At 48.6% G+C, this 10,780-nt stretch overlaps 1 protein-coding gene across 1 annotated transcript in view; it reads left to right on the forward strand.

The window, feature by feature from the left end:
• SH3RF3 (SH3 domain containing ring finger 3) overlaps positions 1–3,531 on the forward strand; it is a 252,941-nt gene extending 249,410 nt beyond the window's left edge. The window contains exon 10 of the mRNA XM_064439770.1: positions 261–3,531. Coding sequence (XP_064295840.1) covers positions 261–429 — 169 coding nt within the window. The 3' untranslated portion in view covers positions 430–3,531. The remainder of the gene's footprint in view (positions 1–260) is intronic.
• The last annotated feature ends 7,249 nt before the right edge of the window (positions 3,532–10,780 follow it).

The raw sequence follows: 10,780 nt of genomic DNA on the forward strand, positions 1-10,780 counted from the left end.
CTTCCTGCTTTCATGGTCTGGTTCCAGAGTACGTCCTGGTCAAGTTCCCAGTCAAGCTGGCCAGAAATCTCCCCATCATACTGAGTTTTAGTAGAAAATGTAGCTGCATCAGATACAACTGGTGTGTGAAAATATAACTTACTGATCAATGTTTCCAAAAGCATTTTTCCCCAAGATTTCTGGTTCAGATGCCTGGCTGCTCCCATCAGGTGCAGGCTCAACTGCTGGTTGACCAGGTCTTTGCATTTTTGTCTCCAAAGGTACCGCGTCGTGGTCCCGTACCCGCCACAGAGCGAGGCCGAGATCGAACTGAAGGAAGGTGACATTGTGTTTGTGCACAAGAAACGGGAGGACGGCTGGTACAAAGGGACGTTGCAGAGGAATGGCAGGACGGGCCTCTTCCCCGGGAGCTTTGTCGAGAGCTTCTGAGGACAGCTCGCCGCTCTCTCAACTGGAGGAACTTTCAGGGGAAACTGCATAGCACAAGAAGCGACAGCAAAGGGAAACTGGACTGATGACCACTGCCATTTTTATTTCCAAAGACTCCCCCCAGGCCCTTCAGTCTACAGCTCTGGAGACGCAGTGCTCCACTGTGCTCCTGAGACTGCGTGCGGTGCATACAGTGGTATGTTGAAGTAGTGCCTTCCACCTGGAATCACAGACTGAAAGGACGCCCATCTGGACTGTACGTAACCTAAATGCCGGCTGTTAACCCTTTGTGTAAATTATAGAGAAGATATCTTTAAAAAAAGTTAAGAGGAAAGTTGTTATATTGCTGTAACTTATTTGTCAGAGCTGCAGTGTTCTTATTACTGGCCTATGCAAGATGGATTTGAGAGTTCAAGGAGGTGTGCTAGGAAGCTCTTAAACTGGGACTTCATTTTTCCCAGGGGAAAAAGAGGACGGGGAGGGTGGAGAAAACCCCAGCTAAAGATTGGTGCATCATTGTGCAAGAAAGAACAAGGAGTCCAAAACGTTAATGTCATGCTTTCTATATACCTCAAAGATATGCTGCGCAAGTTTGTCAGTGAGTGTGTTAGTGCTCAGAGTCCCATGCCATCCGGTGTCCTGGCGCTGCCGCCGGGGAGGTCCTGGAGGAAGTACGGCTCCGCCATTAAACTGTGGTTATTTGAGCAGAATCCCTTTTGCCTGTCTTCTGCCCTTATTGTATGCAGCATGGATTTTTGTCCTTCAGTATCACTTTCCATCGCTTTTTTGTATGACGTACCTTTTTACTGTAAGAATTGCTCTACTTTATATATATTCCTACTAGATCAGACATTTCCTCTTTTTCATACATCTGGTGCTATTTTTTTTAAATGTTAAAGATTTGGTTTGGTTAAACAGAGAGGCTGCAACAAGACTTGCATTCAACATATGAAATTAGAAACGTACCTGAAGATCGAGATCAGACTGCTTGCTCGTGCTTCATAGAGGAAAAGAGAAAAAGCCGCTGGGTCACCGATAAATATACCTGGGGGAGTGTGCTTGTGCACCACGCACGCGCTCCCTCTCTCCTATGTGTTCAGAGTGGCTGAAGACCCACGCTGAAGCACAGCGTTCTGTCTGGAGAGTGATAATTACTCCAGAACTGGAAGTCATTCCCAGAGGAGTAATTTTAATTGACTTTTTCATGGCAATAAGAAGAACACTGCAGGTTCTAGCACGCGCAGGGACCGTGGAGTTTTCCTCTGTCGTTGCACCACGGAGACGAGAGCTGATCTGCGACGGCTGTAGTTAGTGTTATCGAAATGTGATTTCTTACTGTAGAAATGTACGGTTCTGGAGACTGTTCAATTTCTTAACGCGGTCAAGCTACAATACAAACCGTATCAGGCAATATAAGCTTTCATCTACCAGGGACTTAAAGGTGCAATAAATGTAAAGCGAGTTTAGCCAGTTATTCATGTGAAGCAGAAGGAGAAAAAAAAATTCCATAATGCGACTGTGAGAGTATTTAAAAAGACATCGGCTCTTGAGGAATGGAACGTGATGAAAGGCTTTTCGTAGCTGTATCTGTACCTTGCCTTTGCCAGCGGCTGGCTCTTTGCCAAAGCCCACATGTGGTGGTCGTTTAAAAGCATGTCGGAGGCACTGTAACCTGGAGATGATCTTATTAAAAGGAAGAGGCCCAGTGGGTGAACATCATTACTGCGTTACCAGTATTTCATATGCGAAGGTGTAAGTTTTGTTTTCATTCAAGCCGCGTACACTAGTACATATCAAAACCCATGTAAGTGAGCGTTCCTATTTAAGTTCAGCTCCGTGACTTTGTTCTCTGTAAAATAAGTTTCTTCTTGCTGTCACACGTAACAAACCAATTCCAGAAACACAGTCCATGGCCAAGTATAGCACCTTCAAACAGGGAGGCATCATTTTCAGGGTGTTTCTTTTTATACTTAACGTTGCCGCATTTGTTCATATTCCAGATTGTAATGAGTCAGCCACTAAAAGTTTAGTTACTGTTGAGAGGAAATTGCCTTTTTATAACCAATAAGAGACTGAAGAAACGTCTTCTGGAAAGACTTGCTTGAGACTAGAGCCATATCTGTCCACTGATTTGGTCCAGATCAGAACCAGTGTCACTGCACCTCCAACAGTAAACTGCACGGTTAGCGAGTCAGCAACGCCAAAATGCGTGTTATCGATTCCAATAAAATTCTGGATTAGATCTGTCAGACATGAGGAGATTTTTTCTGACAACTTACCGTGGTTAAAGCTCTCTTCAAATTCTGTTCCGTGGGTGTATTTACTACGCTCAGAAAAACGAAATAGGGTAACGGCTTATTTGCTGCCTATTGTGTTTAGCCAGATCTAAAATGGTTCCAGATTTCCACCTTTTCATGCTTAACTCTAACAGGACAAAAGTTGGTGTGTGAGAAGATCAAGGAAACACACAGATGTCATGTCATGAAATCAGTGCTTTAAAACCTATTTTGCAGGGAGGACGGTGGGGTTTTTTAGTGGTCGACAACCCTTCCAGTCATACCTCCTGCAAGGAAAAATATTTGGGGCGGGGGGGGATGTTTCTATTTTGATAACAGCTGTTTCTGGCCCCTGTTTATTGCTTATCAGCACAGTTTGGGTTACTGAGTAATCTTCTTGGACAAATCACTTCCATGCCAGGAGCACAAGTGCAGAACTTAATACAGCTCAGTGATACGAAAACACGACCCAGTGCCATTTGGAAAGTCCTGGACTGAGAGAGGTTCAACTTGTACTGTGGTCTAATTTTTACCTGTCGTACCAGGGAAAGGGGGAGGAGGGGGCATCTGCATCTCCTACAATGGGGGGTAAAAAATGAAAAGACTCCTTCAGGCGGCCTCAGTTTGTAAAATGCCAGGTTTGCTCTTCTAGAAATGGGTTCAAGTAATTGAACAATTCCTTTGAACTTTGCACAGCTCAGAAAAATGTTTTTGTTATACATGAATGTTAACGTGATTTAGGAAATGTTGGCGGATATGAGTACAAATGAACTACAATGACTGTGTTTCTGATTCTTTAAATAAAATAAACATTAAGGCAACTTGACTGAGGTTTCTCTCTCTGTTAGATGGCAAAGTGAACTAACGATGTAAGTGGCTCTGAGGTTCACAAAGAGAACAGGGAAGACCCCTCTGCAAACCCTGCTCTTTTTGAGCTGTCCCTACAGCCCCTTTGCTTTCAGTAGTAATTCCCATGTAAATAGAGCTAAGAGATACCTGAGTAAAAGTTAGAATCTCTTTCTGGATCTCCTTTTGGCAGATCTGGGATTCTTCAAAACCTTGAGAAGTTAACACTTAGGTTATATGTGAAGAAAAGGTGTGTAGGTCGAAAGAAAGGGAGTGGGGACAGGCTAGGAAGAGGGACTGAGGTGGTGAGGGCACAGCTATGGCAGAGAGGCTGGGAGGGAATGCAGCAGCAGAAGCATTTGCAAGGAAAAGAGCAGTCTCTAATCCTGCTAGTGAGCTTCAGGGGTGTTTGGAGGTCCCTTGGTGGGTTGAGCAGGTTCATGGCAGAGCAAGACCCCCTTCCTCCTACCCCTGGCTTGGGCACAGTGCCAGCAGGGTCTGCATGTCCTCCAGTCTATGCACAGCCAAGGAATGGGGAGAGAGGGAAGGAGCAGGTGGTACCCTGGGCATCCGAACGCTGTTCAGCAACATGGTGCAGAGCGTCTGGAGGGGGAGCATGCACTGGGTCTGGATGTATTTGCTTTGGTTCAGCTGGGAGATGCCTTTGAGCAAGAGGCGCCCGCAGGTAGTGATTCATTGCCCCAGCTGGGAGCACGTAGGGCAGGGAGGAGCCATGCTCAGCTGGACCACAAGGGCATCTGTCTCACAGGCTTGCTCAAAGGAGCCAGCCCTCCAGCGAGGTGACATAAGTCCTTCTTTGCCTCAGCTGGATCCTGAGTCAAAATTCTGAAATGTGGGATCTGCAAGAATTTGAACGTGGGCAGGCAACACCTCTCCCTCTGCTCGGCCTCGCCAGCCGCCCTGCCTGACGAGCAGCATGGTGCAAAATGCCACACAGAGGAGCCTGCCAGCTATTTCTGAGCTGGTCTGGAGTGCTGGTTCCCTCCACGCTTCGCCAGGTCCTGCTCCTCTGGCATCCTTCCTGCCCACACTGCCAGCACATGCCGCACACCTCGCCCAGCCTTCGCACCGCATGCTGCCCTTTGCTCTTGCTCCAGTGCCTGATAGGAATCCCAGTCATGTTTGAAAGAAAAATAATCATTGTAAAATTGTTACATGGCTTGTCTATTCCTAAATGCTCATGGAGAGCAGAACCACCTGGACAACATCTGCAGGGCTTTCCTGCGGCCAAAAGCTCTTCCTGACATAGCAGCTCCTTATAACATGGTGAACCTGGCAGCTACACAGCTTGGCTAGTCCATGCCAAACCAAATAAATGAGCTGTACTAGCAGGGAAGCCAAGAGGTGATACAGTCTGGAGAAGGCCCTGTCCTCACGTCCCAGCCTTCCATGTAGCAAAAATAACTTTCCAAATGGTCACAGATGTATTTCCAATCACTGGGGTGCGGGTATCTCTCCTCTCTTCGGAAAACAACTTGATTTTTCTCAGCCACTGAGCAGCACCACCTGCCGCAGAGGGGCCACGAGCCAGGCCACCAAGGGGCTCGCACCAGGGGGGTCCTATCACCCCCCAACCCTCCCAGAACCCCCCTGTGGCAGACAGCCTGGGTGTCCCCTCTGTGTTTATAGGTACAGCTCAGTTGCAACTGAGCCCATCCCCACTTGGGTTTCTTTGTTTCTCACACCCCATGGAGACCCCTGCAGCCCCAGGGAAAGCCAGCCAGCATCCCACCAACTTGGCAAGGGAGTGACTGAAAGGTGTTTCCAACACAAAAGGCTCTTTCACACCAGACAAGATGCGACGCAGTGTTTTTGCAAAGGCAAAAGAAAGTGTATTGCATGCAGGATTACAAGCTTTGCAACCTCCTGTGTGCACACATATGTGTGTGTGGAAAACCCCACGAACAAGGAGAGCAGCTGGGGAGCAGGGCTGGCCTGGTGGCACCTGCCTGTCCCTCCCAGACAGGGCATTAGAAAGAGGGCAGGCCTTTTAGTTAGGGGTGAGTGTCCTCAGGGAAATACCATGTCCAGGGAAACCCCAGGCTTGTCGGTGCTGTCAGCGCTGTGCAGCTGGGGAAGGTACCAGCTGCACCCCAGCAGAAGATGGGGGTTAGCAATGAGGGAGCTGCCTCTGGCGGTGAGGTTGCTGTCACCCATGGGCTCCCTGTGGGGAGCGCAGCGGTGATGGGGAGCAGTACTAAGTGATGGGGCAGAGGTAAAATGAGGCCGTTAAGACAGGAGGGAAAGGAGGATTGTCTTCAACTTACCATCGGAGAAGGAAAATGTATTAAATTAGGATGTCCCATCTGCACAAGAGCTTGGTAAAGCTGATGCCAGTCATGTCAGTGCCTGCAGCTCCCCAGCAGTGCAGTTTTGGAGTGTGCATGGCAGCGGTCGAGGGCAGTCCCATCACAAGAAGGGCTCGTCCTCTGCCATCTCACGTGGCTGAGCACGACCACAATGAGCACTTGGGGGCCAGGGTCCACAGGGAGGTGCAGGCACAGCCCAGGGGACCATGGGGACACGGCAGTGCGCGGCAACACAACTCCACCTGCAGAACAGACACGTGCCATACTGGACCCAAGGAAACTCGCTGGGGCTCTTGCTCCAGCTCCACCGCTGCATCAGGTTGGGAGTTGAAGCCTAACACGTCCCCACTGCTGTTTCCAACCCAGGTGTGAGAACCCTGCCCCACACCACCACTGCCTCTGTGAAGGGCTCAGGGCTGACTCTCATGTGTGATGCTGCACAGCCAAGGGGCCCGTGAGCTGCCCCCCACACCTTTCCTGTCTCCCCAGCAACAGCAGAAGGGGATTCACTTGCTCTTCCTCATGGGTATGTCGAATTTGCCCTCCAGCTGCCCACTAGAAAATAAGCCTAGCAGACAGGGGGCCAATTTGTTCAGGTTTTCCCCTTCCCCTCCCCAGATAATTGCCTGGGATCTGCATTAATGGAAACATAAATTGACTGCCACGCTGCTAAATGACAATCAGGTTTTGTTTGACAGAGCTGGGAAGTATCTTATCCTGAACATTGGCACCGAACAATCTAAATGCAAATTGCAAAATATTTGGGGGTAAGGAGGCTGTTTATCTTCTGATGAGGTTATATGATAATGCAGAGAGGGGCGAGAATTGCCTTTCAGTTCCTAAAGGCTATCAAAATGTGTGATGGTTAAACTGTGGGGCCAGTGTTTACATTTTATTTTAATGGACCGGATTCAGTTATTCGGCATGGATTTTCTTTTAACAAATCACTTTTTTAAACAAGATGTAGCGCAGCAACATCTCAGCTATATTTCAGCAATTCTTAGGCGCCCGGGATAGCGTGGAAAATGACAGAGCAGCCACCATTTTAATCCTGTTATGTCTATTGCTCCCAGCTTGTTCTCCTCTGACAAACAACATTGCGGTGGCTCAGTGAGGCACAAAAACATTTGCTGCGCTCCTGGCCTATTTCTCTTGTTAGATTAGCAGGTTTATACATGGCAGTACTGCCCAGGTATCTCCAACACTCTTACACAGGAACAGTTACAGGGCACGTCTGAAAAATGAAATGCAACCAACACCATCAGCTTCCCAAGAGGCCACCATGTGCTGGGGGTCATGTCTCTAGCTGGTTGTCCCAGGTTGGATGTGCAGCAGCTTTTGTGCCAGTTGGATGGTTGGTTGGTTGCAAAAAAAGTTCACAGAATCACAGGATCACAGGTTGGAAGGGACCTCAGGGATCATCCAGTCCAACCTTTCTAGGAAGAGCACAGGCTAGACAAGATGGCCCAGCACCCTGTCCAGCCTAATCTTGAAGGTGTCCAACGTGGCCGAGTCAACCCCTTCCCTGGGGAGATTATTCCAACGGTGACTGTCCTCACTGTGAAAAATTTCCCTCCCGTGTCCAGTCGGAATCTTTCCAAGAGCAACTTGTGTCCGTTCCCCCTTGTCCTCTCTATGTGATTCCTTCTAAAAAGGGAGTCTCCTTCTTCTTTGTAACTACCCCTTAAGGACTGGTACATTACCCCTTCAGTTACTGCAGAAGGCAAAGCCTTCAAACCTGCTTGGCACATCACTCTGGCACGTTACTCTGCACTGTGGTGCTAAGCTCTGCCATGAGCGTTGGTGGGTGCCTCCGGCGCAGCGGGTACCGGGGCACTGCTCCATGCGGGCAGCACACCAAGGCCGGCGGCCACAGGAACTGGCCATGCGGACATGGGAACTATGCTGGTGTTTGTACCGTTTGGCATTTTCCACAGGACAGGCAAAAATTTTCTTTAGTCTTGTCCTGGAGGGAAGAGGTGTCTGCGGCATCTCGGCGCGGTTCAACGTCTCACAGAATTGGTGTCCCTGAAGTTTTTCCATTGAAAGATTGTAATCTAATCTTCTTGGAGCTTGATTTAGGCTTCTGCATTTCTCCATAAATTAAGGAATGGTTTTGAGTTTACTCCTAACAGTCTTGCTTATCTGGGAGGCAGAGGAAGGAAAGGATTAATGTGTTATTTTTATTTTCCGTTTTAAATATGTCTCATGCCGAAAAATACACAGGTATCCCTACAAGGCAGGAAAAAAAGCAATAGATCTATAAAAGTGACACAAGTTGTGTGTGTATAAATTGTCAGGCCATCAGACCATTTGGTGTAGAATAGCCAAAAGCTCACCCTAATCTACAATTCAAGGACTTTTGAAAGTAAGTGAATACACGAGGGGCAGCTGTGGCAATCTGAATTTTTAGGAAGGAAATCAGGGAGTGGAAACTGTAGCCCCATCTAGCAGGGCTCTGCCCACTGTTCAGGGGGGCAGCTAGGATTTCGGTTTCACCCACCAGCTCTGCTCCTGTGACTGAGACCTTTAGGGACCGGCCAGGACATACCTTGAAAGGGACTCATCGCATTGTGGGAGAAGGACTAAAGACAGTTTTGCAAATTCGGCCAATTAATGAGCACCTCCTTAACTTACTGTTGTTAGAAAATATGGCAGGTGATTTTCAAAAGGCTTTGACCACACAGCTACTAACCTGCAGCTCTTGTGAGCGGGTGAGCTGAGGAAAGCCGGCGGTTCTTGCTTCTGCCAGCGGCAAGCTGCACCTGTCAGTGCAGGTGCTTACACAAGTTGAACACGATGGATCTTGCCTTCCTTCACTACTGTGATAAATATATACATATACACACACATAAAACACACACAAACATATATATATGTATATACACATATATTTATACATATCACCATCACTACTTTTGTGCCAGCCCCTAAAAGAACCAGGCAGACATTCTTGCTGAGCTCTTATGGTGCTGCAGCGCTGCGTGCCATTTTGATTGACGCTCTTTAAGCTGGTCCAGGGCTACCTGTGCTTGCAGTAGAGGGGGTTGCGTTGCAAGGGTTTCAGACGTCAGGTGCAAAGCAACACTGGGAACTTGAAGGAAGACACCCTGAGGTCTGAGCTGCAAATGACTCCCTTGGCTGAAGCACATGGCCCTTCTGGCAGCTTCTGGATTTCCTCTGGTGGCCTCCCGCCAGTTTGGAGATGTAGCAATAGGACTCATTTAAGAAATTATCCAATGCCCAAACTTTCTATTAATGTCAGGGGACTCTGGAACAGTCACTTTAAAAGGAAAACAAAGGGAAAAATTAAGTCCTCCTTCCTTCAACTCTCCAGTCCTCATAGAAGAGCCCTTCATTAAATAGGGCAGTATTCATTCTGATCTAAAGCCAGAAAAATGTATTCTTGAGCATTTCCCATGGCTTAATCTGAAGAGCCATTGCAATATTGCATCTCCATCCATTTACCCTGAGCAGAGGATAGCAAAGTTCTCTGAAAACACACACCCAATTAGTGCTAAATTTTGCCCAAGACAATTTGTTAAAAGCACAGCTTCACTTTGTCTAAATAAATATTCATTAGCTGAAAGAGAGCACGAGAAGGCAAGGAAGGATAAATGGGGTGGGGAGGATCAGGTCGCCAGTTGCTGCTCCAGCTAGCATTTGGTTATTTATATGAAGCAGAGAGAGATGGTGAGTGCCAGAGGCACCTTCCAGCCTCTACATCTCCCATCCCGGGGGTCACCCACTGAGATGGGAGGGCAGCTCGGGAGGTTGTCCCAAGGACGTGGAGGATCTCATCACTGCCTCAATATTGGCTGGTGTTATGTCCCCTTACACATTGCCGGATACTCGAGCAGCTGGTGGGGCAGCATGTCCCACCGCCCCTGCAGTGCTGGCAGGCAATGCCTAAGGTTCAGCATGAGCAGGAAGGGCTGGAGCAGCCTGTAGCACTTCGGCCCAGCTCCAGGAGTGCTCGGATGTGTCTCATCTATCAATAACATGGCCTTCTCCCTCCCACCCCCCTCCCTGTGCATACCCAGGCAGCGGCGGGGTGCAATGCAGCTCAGCACTTGAGACCCTCCCCGAGCGGCGCTGGGTCAGATGCCTGCTGACACCTGCAAGCCCAGATGCAGCCGGCAGGTAAGGTTCTGCTCTTGCTGGAGTCTTACTGGTACTGAACCAAGTGATCCCTGGAGCAGGCTTAGTCCAAAATTAGGACACCTAAATGTAGGTGTCCAAGCCCTGCCTGGACTGTGGGGTGGGATGAAGGTGGGGGCCACCCCTGGGGTGGCTGTAGCTTGAGGAGAAGCTACCCAGGTCACGCTATTTTCTCACCAACTAGTTCAGGTTCATGCAGATGCAGAGCAACTTCTACCGTGAAGAAAAGGCTGCTCTTTTCAGCAGTGGGCAAAGCAAATTTCACTCTGGAAACTCCTTAGTGCAGCGTCCTGTTTATTTCAGTGCTGGCGAGGTTGGCAGCAGTGCAGGTTTGAGCAACAGCCCTGCTGCCTGTGGCCAGCGCTGCTTGGCGCTGCATCCCCCCTGCTCGGCGCAGTCCTGGCGGGATGCAAGGATGCCATCCCAGTGGGTGACACGGGGACAAGGGAGCTGCTGGCGCAGCCTCGCTGGGGCACGGCCACAGCTCCGAAAGGGACACCCACCCAGCACCTCATTAGTCATAAAGCACTCCTGCTAAATGGTTATAAAGTGATTTATTTTGTCATTAGCCTTATCTTGCTTTCTAAAGCTGACTTAGTTTCTAAACTATATTAGTTTTTGCACTTTCATTAATCTCTTTGGCTTGATAGACTAAATTAACCTTTTTGAGGACAGATGAATTTTCCTTCTTTAACTTTTTCATGTTCAAAAAAATTGGGGGGATTTTTTTTTTCTCTC

The sequence above is a fragment of the Phalacrocorax carbo genome, chromosome 1, assembly GCF_963921805.1.
Source record: "Phalacrocorax carbo chromosome 1, bPhaCar2.1, whole genome shotgun sequence".
Taxonomy (NCBI): domain Eukaryota; kingdom Metazoa; phylum Chordata; class Aves; order Suliformes; family Phalacrocoracidae; genus Phalacrocorax; species Phalacrocorax carbo.